Consider the following 22,417-nt stretch of genomic DNA (forward strand, 5'->3'; position numbering starts at 1 on the left):
TTTCTTATGGCTGTACAGTTTGGTAGATACCACCCATGCTCATGGATAACTTGAAGCCTTTTCCACACAAGGACTTGTACTCCAGTCTGATCCAACACCCTCTGGTGAGGAGAAGGAAAATGGGAAAGAAGGGGGAAAAAGATCTGCCGAGGGCTTACTACAGACTACCAGCACACTATAACTATTTATGACCCCAGACCCTCCAGTTTGCTCATGTCCTTGTACCCTTGGCAAGTAGCTAGCTGCGAACATGCTCTCAGAGTTGGCTGAATTACTGTTGGGAGTGTGTGCATATCTAAGTGCTGTTTTAACGCACTGATGATCACGATGGCCCAATGAGGAGTGCTGCTCAGGCTGTCGCTGGCCGCCTTGCCCAGTTGCAGCTAGCTGTTTACATAATTATTCAGGGTGGGAGGGAATTTGATTAATAATTGACCCCCTTGCCTCCCCATTTGCTCTTTTTTTTTTCACTCACTGCCCCCTGCGTCGCCAAAAGTTAATTGAAGCAAGGGATCTTATTTCCACCTCTGGCAAGGGTATTGTGTGTTTTAAAGGCATGGTATTCTGCCCTTGTTTGGCACTTACTTGTGTGATTTTTTTTCTCTATCACTTTGAACGTGTGGCTGAACACTCGCGCTGATGTATAAAGTAGGTTTTTTTTTAATAATCTGACTGAGGATCTTGGCCAGGAAATGTGTTTTGCCAATGAGGAAACATTTAAGCTGAAATTGCAGGTGAATTACTTAAACAATTAGCTGCAATAGTGGGTCCCTCTTGACATTATTTACTCTGTTCCAAGGTCAATCAGGAGCTATCGCACTAAGTAGGCAAGGCAGTCGCCTGTAGGGAGAGGGTTTGCAGGAAACCGAGCTTCACAATGCTACAGGATGTGCAGTACTAGAAAAACAAGCTTCTTGGAAACCGTACAAGAGGATATTGATGAAAGTACTTAGCATACAAACACACAACCCTGATGCTGCAAGACTTGATCTGCTGGTCTGAATGCAGCTCATTTGAACCCTGTTTTGATTTAAGTGGCATCACGCAATGATCTGGTTTTCGTATTGAATCTGGCATTAATCCTACACCAAAGATGGGTATGACTTTGGAATTGGGCAAGGAAAATTATTTTGGCTGGCACTCTGGGACAGATGGAAGAAGCCTACATCTTGTTTCCATATATACATAAAAGATTTGTAGGTTCTTGTATTCTGGGGCATTAGTAAAACTGCAGTACAAAATGATGTTTCAAATAAAAGTGAGGTCACCACAGTTCTGGTGTTTGGGTATGACTTTGTGTTGCAACTTGGCATAGTATTGATGAGAATAGCTATAGTGATAACCATATCCTCCACTTTGAACTAGATATGGTGGCACAGTGGTGAGCACTGCTGCTTCACAGCACCAGGCACCCGGGTTCGATTCCTGGCTTGGGTCACTGTCTGTGCAGAATCTGCATGTTCTCCCCGTGTCTGCATGGATTTCCTCCAGGTGCTCCAGTTTCCTCCCACAGTCCAAAAGACATGCTAGTTAGGTGTATTGACCATGCTAAATTCTCCCTTTGTGTACCTGAGCTTGGTGACTAGGGGATTTTCACAGTAACTGCACTGCAGTTTTGATGTAAGCCTATTTGTGACGCTAATGAGCAAACTTGAACTTAACTTGGCAAAACATTCCTAACCTGCAAGTTAAAAAATTGTGCTCTTGATTGAGTTCTGGGAGAGCCACTTGTGAGTAGAATGAATGATTTCTGTTTGTCACTGTACAAAGTGAAGCACATGGCATAAGTAGAAAAAATGCCATACACTTTTCCTTATATAGAATTTATGCAAAAGTGTCCAATCGCAGAATGTCTGTGCATACACTGCAAGACCAGGTAACCTACTTTGTGGGAGCTGCATTGGAGAAGATACTGTGCAACAGACCACTGTGCTCTCCAAGAAGTAAGAGTTGCTGAGGAGAGCAATGGTTTGTGTTGGATGGAGGATTGTTGAAAAAGGGAGTCAGTCACTTTGGTTGGGTGTGTGACTGGCTCATTTAGTGCTGAAACACGCACATTAGCTACAGAATGTGAGTGCTTTATACTGGAAAATAATCCATGAACTAAATTTGTTTTTGTTGGCAGGATTCAGTGGGAAGGACTGTGAGAAAAACATTGATGATTGCCCTGAGCATAATTGCCTGAATGGAGGCACCTGTGTGGATGGAGTGAACACATACAATTGCCGATGCACACCTGAATGGACAGGTATGTGAAGAGTTTTTGCTGCATTGCCTTAAATTATAAATTGAAGAATGCTTAGTTAAGATTGAACCAAGTGCACTTCAAGAGATGGCTTTAACAGAGTTAGTTTATCCCCACCAAGCAGGTGGCTGGGGCCCAAAGGAAAACTTGTGTGTATTTAACTTAGTGGTGGGCAACCTGTGGCTTGGGGGGTGCCACATGTGCCCCATCTAGGTTCTGAGTGAGGCCCATGAGGCATCTTGTTGACCATTACCCACGAGCAGAGTTGCCACATTCTGCTGATTTCTGTTTGTGTAGTTTTTTTTCCTACCAGAATGACTGAAGTGATACACAATGTAAAGCAAAGGCAAATGAAGTGAGGTACAATGCTGATTGCTCACAACACTACCTGAGAGCCATGCATCCAAGGTGCAAATATTTATTTTGTTTTTACCATTTGAAGTTGATAGTTCTATTAAATGATTAAGCATTTGCTATAACTCATTATGAAATATTTGGTGACACAGTGGTTAGCACTGCTGCCTCTCAGCGCCAGGGATCCAGGGTCAATTCTAGCCTCAGGTCACTGTCTGTGTGGCGTTTACACATTCTCCCCTTGTCTGCGTGGGTTACCTCTGGGTGCTCGGGTTTCCTCCCAGACTCCGGAGATGTGGGGGTCAGGTTGATTGGACATACTAAATTGTCCCTTAGTGTCAGGGGGATTAGCAGCATAAATATGTGGAGTTACGGGAATAGGGCCTGGGTGGGATTGTTGTCAGTGCAGGCTCGATGGGCCAAATGTCTCCTTCTGCACTGTAGGGATTCTACATATTAAATGTACTTAACCTTATTCATGGGGAGATGGTGACTGAACAAGCTTGGTGTCAATTTTGGGGCCCACTGAGATGAAGGAGGGACACTTTTGTGTGGGCCATTCATTAGCCTAGGTTGCCCAACACTGGTGTAACTCCCTACACACCTTCAGCAAACAAATTACTTCTAAAGTGTGGTCCCAGCTTTTATATTGACAAATATAGTAGCCAAAAGGTGTGCAGGAAGGTCGTCTCCACAAGCAGTAATGAGATGTTTGGCTAGTTCAGTCTACTATTGGTGGTGTTGATTGAAGGAGGAAAATTGGATCAGATGCTGGAAGAAATATCAAATCAGCCATGTCTCCTGCTCCTGATCACTTTCTAGTGATGAGGGTTAGAAAATACAGGAGAGGACCTAGGAATGATTTAATGTTATTCAAGAGTCTCCTGACTCATCTCCTGAGGTCTTGTAGAATGAATGAGCACCTTCATGAGACGTGGGCAGGGTGTCGGGGCATTGAGGAACTTTGCTTCTGCTGGGGTCAATGGTTCCACAAGTGTGGAGCAGAAAATTGGGGCAGGAGAAAGGTTGGGCCAAAAAGAGCTTTCATGGTTACAAATATCGCCGTCGCAAGATTTGACGATATTTCTGTACGCTTTGACCAGCACTCTTTTTTTTTCATTCTCCTCCTTTCCTAGCTAGTTACCCGAGTTGGGAGGCCAACATCTTGCTGAAGTAAAACCAACACTGGGAGCATTAAGGGCTTAGAAATAAACTTGGATCTCAAACCAACAAACTGAAATTTTTTTCTTCATAACTTCATTCTTAAACTCCCTTCTGCTTTTCCATCTCTTTCTCTCTTTTTCTCTCTCTCTCTCTCTCCATGCACACACACTTGATGTACTTGTATGAGTGAGTGAGGTCGGTACAAGATAAAATACTGCACAGATTGGAAGGGATGGTGGGTGCGTTTAGCGGGAAAAGAAATGTTTGAAATTAGGTAGGCGAACAGGATATTGGAGTTAATTGAAAGCAGAGCGGGGGAAGGCTTTGCGAACAAAGGAGTTTTTGGTTCAGACCCTTTGGCAGTGACTACAGCTTTTCAGCTGGAATGCATTCAGGGTAAGTGAGCAAGACATGAGGTTGTGGAATTGATTTGGTCTGGTTCCAACCATCTGACTGCAGAATTTGATGGGATTCTAGTTCAAGGTTGAGGTGGGGGTTGGGGGACAATCTGCAGTTTTGCGCTGATGCTGTGGCCAACAAATTGGCCAACATGAAGCAAATGGTGGTGGTTTACATGGTGGGCTTTTTAAAAAAAGCAGTTTCAAATTTCCTCCTATTAACAGCTGAAATCATTTTAGAACGCATTTTGGAGATGGAGTTGCAGAGCGATTGAGATATTTGAATCTGTCTCTGTTTAGTATTCTTACGCCCACTCAGTAAACATTCTATTGTGGTATTGGGGGATAACCCAGGTTCACAAAGAATTACATTTAACTTATAGCACAAATACAGGTCATTTCTCATAACTAATTTATACTGTCCACAAACCTCCTCCCACCCTAATTCCAAGTAACTGTGTCATCGATTCTCCTCTTCCTTTCTCCCTTGTGTATGTATCGAGCTTTCCCTTTAATGCATTCATGCTGATCATCTCAACAATTCCATGTAGTACCTAGTTCCACATTCTCACCACCCAATGGAAGGAGTTTCTCCCGAGTTCTTGATAGCACATATTATTGTTGTGGTGGAGAGAAATCAATTAATATTGTTTGCTACAATTCCGTGGACAGCCGATGGGAATGAGTTTTAGCAAAACATGTTGAAATAGCCTACCTGTGTTTGCTGTCTGATGAATGAACAATGGACATTTGCCTAAGATGGACCATCTGATGTCTGACGACATGTACCCCCCAAGGAGCTTTAGCTTCTGGCAGGGTGGGGTGGGTGATTGTGGTTGGCTACAAGTGGGCATCATAATTTGGCAAAATAAGCCACTAATGTAAATGTAATTTGTTTTGCTGGGTGGGCGGGAGGGGTTAAGGGATATTGGACAGTAGAGTGGGCGTGTAGTATCTTTGGGACCAGCCTTCCAATCTAGTACAGTCCCTTGTTATTGTGACACAGCCATCAACATTGTCTCAGCGTAAATTGTGTTTTGTTGCAGCCGCTGCTAGGAAGGACCATTGTATGGTCAGTGCTTGAACATTACATTGGTTGTCCAGCACAGGTTTTGTCATATGTCTTTACAGTTGCAAACATCTTGTGTAGAAGTAAAGACAGAAAACATTGGGGACGCTCGAACACTTCTGGGGGCAGTGATCCGAGAAACAGTGTTAATATTTCAGATCTGTGAACTGGTTCTGATAAAGGTCACAGACCCAAAGCATTAACTCCTTTTCTCTCTCCACAGATACTGCCAGAACTTCTGAGCATTCCCAGCATGTTCTGATTTTATTGCAAATTTCCTGCTCCTGCAGCATTTTGCTTTTGTATTTTTTATAGAAGTGATTATACAAGGATATGGACTGAGTTTGACATTTTATTGTGCTGCAATGTATATATGGATGAATTTACATGTATTAATTGCCCACAGTGAATGATGTGTTTCTCCAGATTCTCTGCTTGATTATGCAAATGTATGAATCTGTCTATGAACTGTTCTTTCCTTCCTTCAATCTAGGTCAGTTTTGTACAGAAGATGTAGATGAATGCCAACTGCAGCCAAATGCATGTCAGAATGGAGGGACCTGCTCCAACAACATTGGAGGGTATAACTGTGTCTGTGTCAATGGCTGGAGTGGTGATGATTGCAGCGAGAATATTGATGACTGTGCTGGTGCTACCTGCATGAATGGGGCCACTTGCCATGACCGCGTGGCATCTTTTGTTTGCGAGTGCCCTGTTGGCAAAGCTGGTAAGGCTTATGTTCTGGGATTTAATTTTAATTCATTTATTATATACATGCATGTTTTCTAAATGCAGGATAGAATAGAAATAGTCAAGTCTTGGTTGTCTCAGATGATGTCGGGACAGTGGGGAGAATTAAGGTTAACTTTACCTGTAGACTTGGACTGTTTTACCTGAAATAATTGAATTTAGAACCCAGCGGCTATTTATATTGCATTGCTGAGCCAGAGCTGTGGAGAAGACACAATCTTATTGATCTGCAGTCTTTTAATGTCTTGCATCAAGTGATATTGTTTCACTGATTTAAGTGAAACTTGTGTTTCTCATTTCAAATTCCAAATACTGTATCCACTCTGAGTCAGTGGTCAGACAGTTTTGATTCTGTACATTGGTACAATCTACAAATTCCCAAAATTTGGCACATGGGTTTCTGAAATATATAATAATGGTTGGCTTGAAGGAGGATGTTAAGGTTCTTGAATTACACAGCACTGTTGGGTTTGGAAGCCTTAATCAGCACCTTCTGCATTTGAGTCAGTGTTAGATACACCCAAAGAGCATTTCACTGACTTTAAAATTCTATGCTGTCCTTCCTAGTTTTCAGTTTTTTATTCATGCATGTGATGTGGGCATCGCTGGCTGGGCCAGCATTTATTACAAAGTGACTTGGCCATTTCTGAGCACAGTTAAGAGTCAACCACATTGCTGTGGAACTGGAGTCACATGCAGGCCAGACCAGTTAAGAGTGGAAGATTTCTTTCCCTCAAGAACATTAGTGAGCCAGATGGACTTTTAACAACAATCAACATGATCATCACTGGACTTTAATTCCAGATTTTTACTGAATTAAATTTTCACCATTTGCCATGGTGAGATTCAAACCCAGGTCCCCCAAGTCCAGTGACAATACCAGTGTCCTACTGCCTCCTCTGTGTCCGCTATGGTCCTTCGAGATGAAAAATTGAAAGCTAAATAAAAATTCCTCATCAATCCAAAATGCAAGCTGTTTTAAAATGAAGATTAATGAATAAATTTCTAATTTAGGGGTTCAAGTAATGCATTGGGAATTCTGACACTTATTTATCACTGGGGAATTTTCAGAACTAGCGAGGTAAAAGATGCAGAATCGAATGGGCTGAATGGCCTTCTCTTCTGAACTTGCTTCACTATAATTGCTGCTCACTGGTTACTCACCTACATTTACTTGACAACTGGTTCAAGACATAAGCCATCATCTTGACTCAACCTGATATTCTGTCCAAATCACCTGGTGGCTGCTGGATAGTGGTTGTTTTGTCCACCTTGGGATCAATTTAATTAAAATGTCTTGTTATGGTAATTACATGCTCAAAAAATCATTCTGTTTTTCTTTTCCCACTTTAAAAAATTGAAATGTTGGATAATGGCACTGAGAAATGCTTGTCCCCATCAAGCTTTCCTGAATCAGGATTAACATCAATTAGATACTGAGTTAAACTTCTATGTGTTCTCCAAATCTGTTCACTTACCTACTCTCGAAAGAGCTCACCCATTTCATCAGTCTGGCTAGTTTCAAATCCGGATTGTGAAGATGCAAGAACAGTCTGTAAACCTGTGTCTCTACTATCTGATTTTCCACGGAAGTTGGGCACCTTACATGAGAGCTAAACTAGTCTGCGTTTGGTTAAGTCAAATGTTCCTGTTTATCCAAGGTCTTCCCAGACTACACAAACAGGCACAACCGCTTCCTCTGATAATCTACAACTTCAAGCCCTGTATCTTTCAACTTTTGCTGCTAACTGGGATACAGCCACCTGAACTGGTTGCAACAGATATTTCCATAGCCAGAGAAGCTGGGCGGCACGGTAGCACAATGGTTAGCACTGCTGCTTCACAGCTCCAGGGACCTGGGTTCGATTCCCGGCTTGGGTCACTGTGTGGAGTTTGCACATTCTCCTCGTGTCTGCATGGGTTTCCTCCGGGTGCTCCGGTTTCCTCCCACAGTCCAAAGATATGCGGGTTGGGTTGATTGGCCATGCTAAAATTGCCCTTAGTGTCCTGAGATGTGTAGGTTAGAGGGATTAGCGGGTAAATATGTAGGGATAAGGGGCTCGGGCCTGGGTGGGATTATTGTCGGTGCAGGCTCGATGGCCTTCTTTCTTACTGCCCATAGTTCATAGAATCCCTACAATGTTTATTCAGAACAGCTGCAGATTTAACAAATCTGGCATGGTCTGTTATTAATAATAATGCAGTTATCAGGCTTTAAAAGAATACCTGACAGTTTGAATGATTTGTGCTTGACCGTGACCTTGCTTGCTGCTAAACGGTTAATTGCAAAATCTTGCTGCTTACAAATCAGCATTACTCAATTGTTCTGCATATGTGTGCCTGTTGAAGACAGATTCTCGCCAATAATCTTTCCCAGCTGAGAAGGAACCTCCTGTTTCTGTTGTATTTTTTAAAACACTTGCATTCCCTCATTGCTTATCACAAATGTGTGAAACTTCGACTTGCCATGTGCATCCATTTTACACACACGTGTCTCCAAGAAAAAAATTGCTGTTAATCCTAAGTATTTAGGTGCTTCCTGTGCATTTTCTGTTTTGTATCAGCAGTGAGTGGCAGTGACCTCACCCATGTAACTGTCTGGGAAGAGTTAGGTGGAACATGTGAAGGAGTTTGAGTTAACATCTGCAACATCCTGTCATTTCCACTGTCTGATTCAACTCCCACGGTTGGGCTCAAGTAACTCCCTCCTGCTGATTCCCAGCTCTGAACGTTTACGTCCACTTCAACAGGCACACAAAAGGCTATTAAAGGGGATCAAAGATGCCTTGGGATGGAAAGACTCCTGCTTTCAGACAAAAATGGAAGCCATCTCCTTTTCATTGAGTGGCTGTACAGTTCAGGCAACACAGGCCAAATGTCCTTTAAAAAGATTACGAACGCAACAAGATATTTTGGTGTAAAGGTCTTGCATGGTGGTGCAGACTATTGTGGCATGTGCACAATTGGTGACAGTTGTCATAAATGTAGTGCATCGTTCATGTGTTAAATTGGTAATTTGGGGGTAGTGGAACTCTGAGCTGAGAAGTGGGTGACTAGGTTTCAACTGAAATTTAGTTGAGCAATTAGAATTTAAGTTAGTCAGTAGTCAACAGAAGCTGTTAATGACAGTGATTATTTGAAGAGGAGGCCATTACTGTGAGCAGGAAAGCTGAGTGAGTGCTTGTAATCTGGGAGTGGACTGAGCAAGTGTATAAAAGTAAAGTTGGGATCCATGTACATCATTAAAATGGGGTGGTCAGGTACTGAAAATGATCAAAGACTAATGGAATGCTGGCCTTTATTTCTCAAGGATTAGAGTACTAGGGGTTGGAAATCATCCTTCAGTTCTACAAAACCCTGGCTGAACCACACCTGGAGTACTGTAAGCAGTTCCAGGTATCTCATCTTGGAAAGGATATGTTTTGGAAGGGGTGCAGTGCAGTTTTACCAAAAATATACCGAGACTCCCAGGGTTAAATTATGGGAACAGTACACAAACAAGGGTTGTTATTCCCTGGAATTTTTAAGATTAAAGAGTGATTTGATCAAAATATTCAGAATATTAAAGGGGTGATCAGGTAGACAGAGATAAACAATTTCCACTGGTTTGAGTATCGAGAACTATGGGGCATTGTCTAAAAGTTAGAGCCATTCAGAGGTTAAGTTTGTGCTATGCACAAAGGATGGTAGAACTTTGGACATCTCTCCCACAAATAGCAATTGATGCTGGTTAATTTTAAATCTGAGATTTTTTTGAGAGTTTAAATTATTAGGGGACATGGGGCAAAGACAAGTTTGTGGAGTTAGGTCACCGATCAGCCATGATCTCATTTGAATGGCAGTAAGGTGCGAGAGGCTGAATGTTCCGACCAACATCTGGAAGATGCTAAAGACAGCATTAGAGCTTGCATTTACCTTCAATGCAGAAGAACGCCCCAAGATGCTTCATGATGCCTGCGCAGACAAAATAACCTAAGGGGTTAGGCTTGAAGGAATGTTTTAAAGGTGCAGAAAGTGGGAGAGATTTAGGGAGGGAATTCCAGAGCTCGGCTGAGATGGCTGCCAATGGCTGGGTTGAAGGAAGTCTGAGATGTATAAGAGACCAGAATTGGAGGAAGGCACAGTTCTTGAAGGGTTGTAAATTATCTAACTTGTTGGCTGGCATCCAGTACTGAATGAGCAGAGATTCCCTTCAGTTAAATACTAAATAAAGCCATTGTCTTTGATCCCTGCCACAATCTCTGTTCCCTAGCCACTGACTTCATTCCTCTCCCTGGCAACTGTCTTGGGCTGTAAAAGACTTTTCACAACTTTGGTGTCATATTTAAGCCTGACAAAGCTTCTGACCACATATCTGCTCTGCCTCTAATCCCACCTATTTCCCCCTTTTTAACATCACACAATGTTGTTACCTCTGGACTTGACTATATTTATGTACTCCTGACCGGCCTCCTGTCTTCCAGTCCCCATAAACCTAAGGACATCCAAAACATTGCTGCTCATATCCTAGCTTGCACGAAGGCTCAATCAACCACCACCTCTGTGCTCATAGACCTACATTGGCACCCAGTTAAGCAACACTTTGATTTAAAATTCTTATCCTTGTTTTTAAATCCCAGCATAGCTTGACCCCTCTCAACCTCGGTTAACAGTTCTAGCCCTACAACGCTCTGCGGTATCTGCGCACGTTTAATTCCATCATCTTGAATATCTCCAATTTTAATTGCTCCCACTGTTGGTGACAGTGCTTTGGTTGCCTAGGCCCTGAGCTCTAGGATTCCTTTCCTAAATCTCTCCTTTACTACTAATCTACCTTCCTTTAAGACACTCTTCAAAACCTTCCTCTTTGACTAAGTTTTGGATCATTCTCATATTTCCATATGCGCTTCGATTTATTTGGGTCAAATTCCTGCGAAGGACCTCTGGTAATTTTGCCACATTAAAGGTACTATATAAATAAAAGTTGTTTTGGGGTTGGAAGAGGTTATAGAAATGGGGGAGGCTAGATTCTAGAAGGTTTTGAACACAAAAAAAGTGAAAACGTTAAAAATTGCATTGTCGGTGGACCCAAAGCAAATAGAAATCAGCAAGCTCTGGTGAAGAGTAAGTGTTACAAGGTATAGGTTCAGATAAGCACAGAGTTTTGGATGCTCAAAGCTTACAAAATGTAGAAGATGAGAGACCAGCTAGAGGCGGCACGGTGGTACAGTGGTTAGCACTGCTGCCTCACAGCGCCAGGGACCCGGGTTCGATTCCCGGCTTGGGTCACTGTCTGTGTGGAGTCTGCACATTCTCCCTGTGACTGCGTGGGTTTCCTCCGGGTGCTCCAATTTCCTCCCACAGTCCAAAGATGTGCGGGTTAGGTTGATTGGCCATGCTAAATTGACCCTAGTGTCAGGTTAGTAGGGTAAATAAGTAGGGTTATGGGGATTGTTGTCGGTGCAGACTCAATGGGCCGAATGGCCTCCTGCACTGCAGGGATTCTATGATCATATCTGACAGAGTCACTTGATTCAAGAGCATTGGAATAGTCAAGGCTGCTGGTGACAAAATGCATGAGGGTTTTAGAAACAGGCTGGGATACAGGAGGAGATGGCCTATATTCGAGAGATGGAAGTAGATAGTCTTGGAAATGGAGAGGATGTAGGGTCAAAAACTCAGTTTAGGCTCGGAAAGGATAACAAGTTTGCAAACGGTTCAGTTTAGTTTGAGATGAGTGTCACAATTAGTTGTTGGGAAGGGGGATGGAAAGGATAGTGAGCTAACAAAGGTTGAGGTGGAAGACAGTGGTTTTGGACTTCCCTATGTTTAAATGGAGAAATTTTATCTAGAATTATAACCGACTCATTTCGGTAAGCCAAATTGGTTGATTTTTCTTAGGGTACAGCTTGCGATCCTATACAACTCTACCCAGCATTCTGTTAAATGCAATTTAGTTTCTCTGCTTGATAAACAACACATAACTGGTTTCTGTTGATTTATGTTATTATTGTGTCAAACAAATATGAGGAAAGCATTAATGTTATGATCCTTGTATGAAACTTTTTAAAAGAAATTGAAACTTCCAATGGCTAACTGACTGAAAAGGTCATGACAAGATTTCAAGTTTTAAGACTTGTACTGGAACAAAGTAAAAGCAAGATTGATTAAACACTATTTTTGTAGGCAACTTATACCACAGAAATATTTTGCTTTTAAGTTTTAAAACGGCTGAAAATCTCCCTCCATATTTCTACTTTACCCTTCTCCTTAAGTGGACACTTCACTCACCAGGAATCAGTCCAAGGTGATTTTTAGCTCCCTTTTCCTTTTCCAGCTAAGTACTTTCATGGTGACAGATTAATTGAACATTCATCCCTTTAGACAAATGGCAGCTCCTCCAACTTTGTGCATTACCTCATGGATTCTTTCTCTCTTGGAGCCCACCTCGAGAGCACCATGAATCACATGGGCCTTGTATCCAGGTAGAAATGCTAATTAGCCATCTTCTAGACCTCCAACTCTGTTTTATCTTAGAATTAAATAGGTGGTTACAATATATAAACATTTGCAAATCCTGACATTCCTAGGCATTGGAGACATAACAGCCTATCCATGGTTAGCGGAGCTGCTCTGGTCAGTACAAGTGTAAATAGCTTGCACCTCCTCCCTAATAAAATAATCTGGGCCTCCTTAATCTTAAGTAACCAAGCCAGACAAGCTTGTTGCTGGCCAGAATTCAGAACAGGTCACATCACCCCCCTTTCATTCCTCTCTTTTATCCTATATTCAAAAAACAGTGCCAAAAATAAACAATCGTAACATTTAATATTTGTCACACTAAACATGAGGGGGAAGCCACTTAAACATGTGTATATGTGGAGGAGCAATAGCACTGGATAGACAGTCTTCCAATATTACCAGAGCAGTCTTTTTTCTGGAAGGCCATAAGATGTGTGAGCAGAAATAGATCATTCAGCACATCGAGTCTGTGCCGCCATTCAATGAGATCATGGCTGATCTGATATAATCCTCCAATCCACTTTCCTGCCTGATCCCCATATCCCTCGATTCTCTTACTGATTAAATGTCTATCTCAGCAAAATGCATGTCAACTTTTTAGAAAGTTTTAGAAATGCCAATTCTTTTTCTCTAGTTTCTTGATGGCTGTTCTTGACAGAGCAATTCCTGGTATTCCACCAAATTGAACAACCTTCATGTTGGGCTCCAGGCCTTTAGGTACAAGTGGGCAGCAATGACTGGCTTACTCACCGTCTCATCTGATGCACGCTTCAAAAATGCAATCACAAAGCAAGTGTTGATATAGCACCTTTAATCTTTTTTTCAACTTGCCCTCTTGTCCCTATGGTTGATAGAGAAAAATTAGAACAGAAAAGACTTCAGGGACAGATTGTAAATTGTTCTATTGGAATTGACTGTGGTGGATTTTTAAATTCTTTTGTGGGTCAAGCTGGAGGGCAGGGAAGATGTATTCTTAATTCTGTGCATTTTGTTCCTTCCCCTCCAATGAGGAAGTGGTAAATGTGTTTTTTTGCATGTATAATATTTATTTTGTTTTTAGGGATCTTCTGTCAGGTGGATGACGCATGTGTCAGTAACCCCTGCCATGAAGGAGCCACATGTGAAACCAATCCTCTCAAGAGCAGCTTCTTTTGTAGTTGTCCCCTTGGATACCGAGGGACTGTCTGTGATGAGGACATCAATGAATGCTCACTGGGTAAGTGTCTGGACATTATCTTCATCACAGCATGTTGGTTCTACAGATGAGCAATTGAGATTTTATAATTTTTCTTTGGGATGTGGGCATCATTGGCAAAGCTGGCATTTATTGTTCACCCCAACCACTCTGAGAAGGTGGTGGTGAACTACCTTCTTTAACCACCGCAGTCTGTGTGGTGCTGGTACTCCCACAGTGCCGTTAGTTTGGGATTTTGACCCAGTTGCAATGAATATGAATATTGTTTCAATATTGCAATAAAGTGAGACTTGGAGGTGAACCTGAAAGTGATGGTTTTTCCGTGCGCCTGCTACCTTTGTCCTTGCCATGACTGTGAAAGCAAAGTTCAGACACCTAACTCCTTGTAAGTTCCTTTAGGATGAGGAGAGAGAGGACTTCTCTTGAGAGCACTGATAAGGAGAGCGAGGGGTAACAATCTCTGATCTAACAAGTTTACAAAAAAAGTGCTTTAGCTCAATATGTTGCCTACTTCCTTGTTCTGTTTGGATGTTGCCCAATTCTGAAGAACCTTTAAGCACCTTGCTGTCACCTGCCATCAGTGGTTTCCCCACAGCCTTCATAACATATTGCACTGTGCATGGTTTTGTTAAAATTGTTGAAACCCAGTTGCCCTAATGCCATTAAGGTTGCTGCTCTAGTTATTATTTGGGAGGGAATTATTGCATCAGGCAAATGAAACTACAATAGCATTGTGCTCCAATGGTGTAATTCTCAATCCCAAAGGAAGATTTAATTTATAGTCTTAGATTTGTATCACAGGAATTCATACCCAGAAAGAACAATATCCCTCTTGGTACTATACGCAAGTGACCATTCTTTAAGTAATCTCATGCTTTGGAGTTTGCTGGATGTCTGAGCTTGATCTTGTTGGTCTGCACATGTGTACTTGCCTACCGCGAGTTTTGATCTGGAATGGGAATCTCTAGCTGAGTTTCCACTCCCTGACTTGTGGTTTGAGGCCAATTGTAGCACGTCCAAGCAAAGACCAGGAGTACTTGAATTCTGTCCTTGCAAATATTACCCCATTTTGACCTTTCTTTTCAAATCCTTGAATGTTGTTGCCTTCCAAATTCATCTCACCTTTCCTGGGAATTCCAAGTTTGAACTCTCCAATCCGGTTTACACCCGGCCATAGTACTTCAATGGCTCATCAAAGTCATAAATGATATCCGTTTATGTTATTGAAACCATCCCTCCTTGTCATCCTCGACTTGTCTGCAAATAAATTTGATCAAACCATCCTTCCTCAATACCTCTCTATTGTCCAGCCAGGTGAGACTGCACTTGTCTGGTTCCCTTCTTATTTATCCAGTCGTAGTCAAAGAACCACTTGCAATGGTTTCTCCTTTTGCTCCCCCGGTGCCCCAAAATAATCTATTCTTTTCTCCCTCTGATTTCTCATCTGCACATTACCCCTCAGGAACATCATTCAAAAATTCAGCGTCAGTCTTCACATATGTTCTGACAGCACCCAACTCTACCTCAATATTCTTGACTCCATTACTGAATTTTCAGACTGCCTACCTGATACTGGATGAACAGAAAGTTCTTCCAGCTGAATGTTGAGAAGACTAAAGCCACTATCTTTGATTCCTGGCACAAACTCTGTTCGCCAGTTACTGACTCAATCCTTTACCCTGATTTAAGAACAAAGAAAATTACAGCACAGGAACAGGCCCTTCAGCCCACCAAGCCTGCACCGACCATGCTGCCTGACTTAACTAAATCCCCTACCCTTCCGGGGACCATATCCCTCTATTTCCATCCTATTCATGTACTTGTCAAGATGCCCCTTAAAAGTCACTACCGTATCCGTTTCCACTACCTCGCCCAGCAACAAGTTCCAGGCACCCACTACTGTGTAAAAAAAATAATAAATCTGCCTCGTACATCTCCTTTAAACCTTGCCCCTCGCACCTTAAACCTATGCCCCCTAGTAATTGACTCTTCCACCCTGGGAAAAAGCTTCTGACTATCCACTCTGTCCATGCCCTTCATAATCTTGTAGACTTCTATCAGGTCTCTCCTCAACCTCAGCCGTTCCAGTGAGAACAAACCAAGTTTCTCCAACCTTTCCTCATAGCTAATGCCCTCCATACCAGGCAACATCCTGGTAAATCTTTTCTGTACCTTCTCCAAAGCCTCCACATCCTTCTGGTAGTGTGGCGACCAGAATTGAACACTATACTCCAAGTGTGGCCGAACTAAGGTTCTATAAAGCTGCAACATGACTTGCCAATTTTTAAACTCGATACCTCGGCCGATGAAGGCAAGCATGCCGTATGCCTTCTTGGCTACCTTCTCCGCCTGCATTGCCACTTTTAGCGACCTGTGTACCTGTGCACCCAGATCCCTTTTCCTCTCAATACTCTTAAGGGTTCTGTCATTTACCGTATATTTCCTATCTGTATTACATCTTCCAAAATGCATTACCTCACACTTGTCCGGATTAAACTCCATCTGCCATCTCTCCCCCCAAGTCTCCAACTGATCGATATCCTGCTGTATTCTCTGATGGTCCTCATCGTTATCTGCAAATCCCACCAACCTTTGTGTTGTCTGCAAATTTACTAATCAATCCAGTTACATTTTCCTCCAAATCATTTATATATTACAAACAGCAAAGGCCCCAGCACTGATCCCTGAGGAACACCACTTGTCACAGCCCATTCAGAAACGCACCCTTCCACTGCTACCCTCTGTCTTCTTTGACTGAGCCAGTTTTGTGTCCACCTTGCCAGATCACCTTTGATCCCATGCGACTTCACCTTCTGCACCAGTCTGCCATGAGGGATCTTGTCAAAGGCCATTCACAACCTTGGTGTCGTAATTGAGATGAACTTTCAACCACACATCACTGCCATTTGTAGTATTGTCTGACTCCACTGCTGTCTAAACTCATCTGTTGCTAAAATTGTCATTTATGCCTTTGTTGCCTCCATACTTGACTACTCTAGTACATTGTTGACTGGTCTCTTGTTTTCCAACCACTGTAAACATGAGGTTTTCCAAAACTCTGATGCCTGTGCCCTAAGTTGCACTGAGCCCCCATTCACCCATTGTGGCTGTCGCTAGTCAACATTGGCTTCCCTGTTAAGTAAAGAGCAAAGCCTTAAATTAAAAATTCGCCCTTGTTTTCTGATCACTCCATAGCCTCGCCCCACTCTATCTCTGAAATTTCCTCCAGCCCTGCAACCTTCTGAGATATCTCTGCGCTTCCAATGTTGGCCATCCCCAATTGTAGTCACTCCACCATTGGTGACTGTGCCTTCAGCTGCCAGTACTAGTTCAAGAATTCCCTCCCTAAATGTCTTGACCTCGTATCTATTCTTCTGGAAATCTCCCCTTAAAATCTATCTTTTGCTCCATCTTCCCTCAATCTCTTTGAGTGGTTCCACAGGATGGATTTTATGTGGGCAATCGATTACCACCCCCTGACCTAAAGTTTAGTCGGCCCTCCACCAGTATTAAATCCAACTGTCCCACAACGATATTACTTCTGCCCATTGGACTGCAAGTCCTGTTCTAGGGAGTTGTTGACCAATCTGATCGGCTGGCAGCTCTGTAGTCCCAGCAGCACTGGAAGAGAGTATGGACACAGTTGGCACTGTAACCAGTGGGACTGAGGGATCATGTTTGAGAGGTGGTGGGGGTGCGCTTTGGAGGAGTGGGGTGCCTCTTGGGGGCACCGGGGCCCCAAAAGGAGATGCTTCTCTTTCCTCCCCAACCTGCCCAACAGCTGGTTGCCCCCCTTCTTTGTGTCTTCACCACAGGGCAGACTGCCTGATGCTTTATCACCCTCCTCTATAATATGGGGAACAGGTGAGGGGTGGGCGGGAAGGCACTTGATTTTTACATACCCACTCCACCTTCAAATATGTGAGCGGGGTGGGGGCATAAAATTCACCTCCCATGCTTCATGTTGTCTGTGAAACACCTTTGTGCGTTTTACCGTGTTAAAGACAGAGTAAGCACATGTTGGCAGGGTTGATGGAGGATAGTAACATTAAAAGAGGGATTATGTTTCTTTTGATAAAGAAGATGTAATTGTGTATACTGGTGATGTAAAATTGATTTTCTACAGGAGTCAGTGGGTTCAACCCAAGCAAATGTCACTGTTGCTGACCTTTCATACATTTCTACTGTAGGAGGCAATCCCTGTGAACATGGAGGGAAATGTGTAAACACCAAGGGCTCCTTCCGCTGCGAGTGCGCTGTGGGTTACACAGGACCACGCTGTGAGATGGACATTAATGAGTGCCTTGCCATGCCATGCCAGAATGATGCTACCTGCTTGGACCAGATTGGTGAATTCAAATGCATATGTATGCCAGGTGGGAATTGGCAGAGTGGAAGCATGAAAATCCGACTACAAATTGGAACTATTAGGCAGATTTCTTTTTAAAAATTAGATGCATGTACATTCAAGGTTTGTAGTCATGTGATAAGACAATGATTTGAGTCATTGACTAATCATGAGAGTCAGACTTCAGCCATTTGTCTACAACAGAACCAGACGTTACATGGCGAGAATATGCTGAAATAAATAAACAGTAAAGGGACAGACAGAAAGTGCAGCACCAGTCAATCTATGTATTAATTTAACTTTTGTAAATGTCAAAACAAAAAGCAAGAGCAATAAGTAGTATCTCTTGAGCAATATTTTGGGTTTTGGTTTGCCAAAATGACTCAACTTCTGACGTGTTTATCCCTGTGAGGTTTATAAAATGAAAGAATGGTATGTTGAATGAATCATGTGACTAATTGAACATAAATTCAGTCTGTGTCACGTTAGATTTGTGCAGCCAACCAAGTGTGGAAATGATCAGAAAGAACCTGAATGCCCATGTTTTGAGATGTGACATTAGGTTGTGCCGTACTTCATGTCCAAGTACAATCCAGCCTCTTATGTTGGGGGCTGGTGTCCTGGTTGCTTGGAATGATTACCTCGTCAACAAGGTGTTGCAAACTGATCAAAAATGCCAGAGTCTGGTCTGTTCTCCCAGGATATCCAAATCTGCTTGCTGATTTTGTTTTTATCGTCCATATTCTCATGCCACCCGCAAACATGCGGACCAGTTTCACAGCACTTAATATTAAGGAAACAGTGATACAACACTCCAAATGCAAATTCCAATGGGGCAATGCTGGTAATCGTCTCCGATTCTTGCCATTTTCACTATTTAGTGGTACGAAGTGGCTTGGACCTACAGTTCCTCACTGCCAAGTATCTGATTGATTACTTTTCTTCAAAATAGTATCATAGGATATTTTACATTCACACACCAAGAGGGTAGATCGAGATTCAGTTCAGTTCCTTATCTGGGAGACAGCAGCTCTGATAGTGCAGTGCTTCCTAAGTACTCCATTGAGTATCAGTCTGGGTTTCACTCTTGAGTCCCTTGCATGGGACTTGTAGCCACAGCCTTCTGACTGAAGAGGTGGGGATGCTACCAGTTGAGCCTACACTAACACCTATGAATGAGGAATGATATGGAGGATGGACAGTAATAAATAACATCATTAAGCCCCCTACTTGTTCCACTCAGTTTAGAATGCATTCTTAAATATTGTTGGTCGCTGCCATATTTGAGCAGTAAATTTGGATTATTCCATGTGTTTTTAAAACGGTTTTCAATGAGTCTTGATGTTTTGCTGATGTCAGGTTTTGCGGGGACGTACTGTGAAATGAATATCGATGAGTGTGAAAGTCAGCCATGCCTAAACAGCGGCGTGTGTAAGGATGAGGTGAACAGATTTGCATGCAGGTGCCCACCTGGTGAGTAAAGTATTTCAGATGCAATTAAATGTAATTTTAAAAGAAACGTTGGTCTAAAGCCATAATCTGGATGTGCACCTCTGTGCACAGACCACCTCAGTAAGTCACTAAAGCCTGACCTGTAGACCCTCAACCCCATTCCCCTCAGTCGCTGCACATTTCTAGGGGCTGCTCATGTTCCTGTGGGCAATATCACTCTTAAACCTTGCCAATGACTGATTCACGTGGATTTCATTGCACAGTGTGTTTTGTGGTTAGTGTTGAACGTTAATACCAAGCACTTTTGTGCTCATGTAATTCTGTAACTATAAGCCATGAACAGTAGTATAAGTCATGCAGCTACCTTGATGGGCACCACACAAACCCAGGAACTAGTCAGGCTGTGATGCCTTTTTGCACATAGTCTCGCACACACTTGAAGTTCAGCAGTCTCTGCAGTGACAAAGGGTGATGAAGCTGTGCCTGGTTTCAGCATTTAAGTGTTATTCCTGGATTAGGAAGTATACGTACTTCGGGTAGGTGTGGTGAATTTGTGCCCTCAGGAAATCAAATGGATGATGCATTCAGCACATGTTGGGGGTAAAAATCTATTTCTGTTATTCATGAGGATGTAATCTTTTGGTGATGGTCATCCCAGAATTGGCATGTGGCTTGTCATACACTGGCCTTGCCCTATGTTTCTGTAAAGGACCACAATCGCGCGGAAGGGTCTGAATCTAGAATAAAAGAAAAAGGCATCACCTGTGGATTTGTGAGATCCTGGTGTACGATAACCCTGTGTTATGACCAACATGACAGCACTGTTCTTCAGAGCGCGTTTTGCTGCTCATAACCATGTCATTTCTCTGACAGTAACTAATAATAAATTATTCAGACAAGGGATTTTGTCAGTCTTCTCACAATAGACCTCACTGTCCTTTCATAACCGGCCATGTTGTCTGACACTGTGGTATATTTTTAATGAAAGCAGTTCATAGCCCTCGTAGCGGCTGACTGCTTCTGACAGGACCTATTCTGCTCAGTTAATCCATCAGTGCTGCTCGAGAAGAGGGCCAGCAGAGCAGAGGAGCCCTGTCTGCTCAGAATAGCAATGGGAATGCAGCCTCGTTGCAGAGTGTGAAGGAATCTGCAGAGGCTGCTTCTAGTGCACACAATCAGAGTACTGTTTCACACTGTAGGACAACCGCATTTGTTAGATTTTTCTCCTTTTCTATACACAATGCCCGCCCCCCCCTCCCCCCGCCGACGCACACACACACACACTCCAAAAATAATGTCTTCGTTACTGAACTTGGTGAGAGGAGACAAAGTTCTGTGAACTCTAAGGCTACTCACTTGCAAATGAGAGCATTCTTGGTGCTTGTGGCCTTGTGGTTTCTGAGAGATATGGTACTTCATTAGGGTAGGGAAGGAGGGAGAGGGAGAGTTAACTGCTGAGTCACAAACTTTCCTGCATTAATGCAAATTGCTGAATGTTACAGATTCGTCAGAGTGGGGGAGGGGGCAGGGGGTCGAAGTCCATATGCCATCTGAAAAGGGACTAAAAATTAGGTAAACTTTTCCAAAAACCTTTGTAGGAGTTTTCCTTTAACCTTTTTACAGGAGCATTTATTTGGTTGTCCTGTTTTTTGCAGTTGGAATCCTGCTAGACTGTGTAGCTAGAATTCTGCAAATCCTACATGTATCTCCCTCCTTAGGATACTCTCTGCTGTCACTTACTGCTGTCGTTTGTCTTTTGGTCTGTACGGCAGACGACAGGGTCTGTGTACTTTTTTGCATTTCCATTTCCCAGCTATTTCTGGTTAATATTCATGTGGGTGAGAGCTTCAGAGATAAAGCTGAACTGTTACTGCAGAGTATCAGGTTTATCAGTGATATGTACACACTGCCTCCCAGCATAGTATCAGGTTTATCAGTGCTACATTCTGCCCCTCAATAGTCTTTCTACACTCAATGTCAAGGCATCTACCTAAATTGTAGCCACTTTACTAAGGTATTGGTGAATGACTTGTGTCTCTGGGGGAGAAAGAAAACCAACAGATAGCACCATTAAGAGGGATGGAAGGAATTGTCAAGTCCAAGAAGTAAAAAGGAATGTAACTCAATTCATACATGATGATATTTTGCTAATTGACAAAATAATGCAAGATTCTAAGAGATTTTAAGAGAGTTAGCCAGATGTACCTGTTCGAAAAGTACTTGAGAATGTTTTTCTATGTGCCATAGATGCTCATCTGAATAGTGTATGGAAGGAGATGCAGGCATGGATTTATAAGTAACAAACCGGTTGAGTTTAGCCACTTGTATGTGAGGTAGTAACTAGACTAGTGGGTCAAGGCTCTCCGATAGCTTTAATTTGTGCTTTTCGGATCTTTGTAAGGTTTTCACATGAGACATTTAAAGTAAAAGGAATGGAAGTTTTGAGGATGCCGTACTTTCTGAGGGTTTCCATGACTCTGGCAGGGATGATATTGAAGTTAATGGATGTGCACTGCTTTTTGCTATTTTTTTTTGCTTGATCGGAGACCTTTGATTTTGGGTCTCCTAAAACACTGCCGGATGTGTAACCCGTGACCCAGAGCAGTTCTATTGACTGTTCAATGGGAAATATTCTGGAAGCACTAACGATACTGTAGAAATGTAATGGGAGCAAATGCATCACCATTGACTTCTGTTGTATGGAATCCCAACAAGGTAAATGTTTTCATTATCATTGTACAGAATTCCGCAGGAACAAAACCCTTCCTATTGCCACTTTATTTTACAGATTCCTAAGAAATCCAATCCTTTACCATTCGCACCAGTCACAGCATTCATGGGGAACAAGCCCCGAACAATGATATTCCAACGGTGCCAAATCTCCTTTTGCTGGGCATTCTTGACAGGAAACTGTAATAAGCCCGACTCCTTTCCAAGCACC

General features: G+C 42.7%; 1 protein-coding gene across 2 annotated transcripts in view; it reads left to right on the forward strand.

Moving 5' to 3' along the window:
• The window catches only part of LOC144497167 (uncharacterized), a 146,976-nt gene that overhangs the window by 60,647 nt on the left and 63,912 nt on the right, over positions 1–22,417 (forward strand). Inside the window, exons 5-9 of one of the 2 annotated variants that reach the window (XM_078217971.1) lie at positions 2,126–2,248; positions 5,724–5,957; positions 13,542–13,697; positions 17,867–18,052; positions 19,384–19,497. In XM_078217971.1, coding sequence (XP_078074097.1) covers positions 2,126–2,248; positions 5,724–5,957; positions 13,542–13,697; positions 17,867–18,052; positions 19,384–19,497 — 813 coding nt within the window. The remainder of the gene's footprint in view (positions 1–2,125; positions 2,249–5,723; positions 5,958–13,541; positions 13,698–17,866; positions 18,053–19,383; positions 19,498–22,417) is intronic. The other variant, XM_078217972.1, reaches the window with a different exon arrangement.

The sequence above is a fragment of the Mustelus asterias genome, chromosome 8, assembly GCF_964213995.1.
Source record: "Mustelus asterias chromosome 8, sMusAst1.hap1.1, whole genome shotgun sequence".
Taxonomy (NCBI): Eukaryota; Metazoa; Chordata; class Chondrichthyes; order Carcharhiniformes; family Triakidae; genus Mustelus; species Mustelus asterias.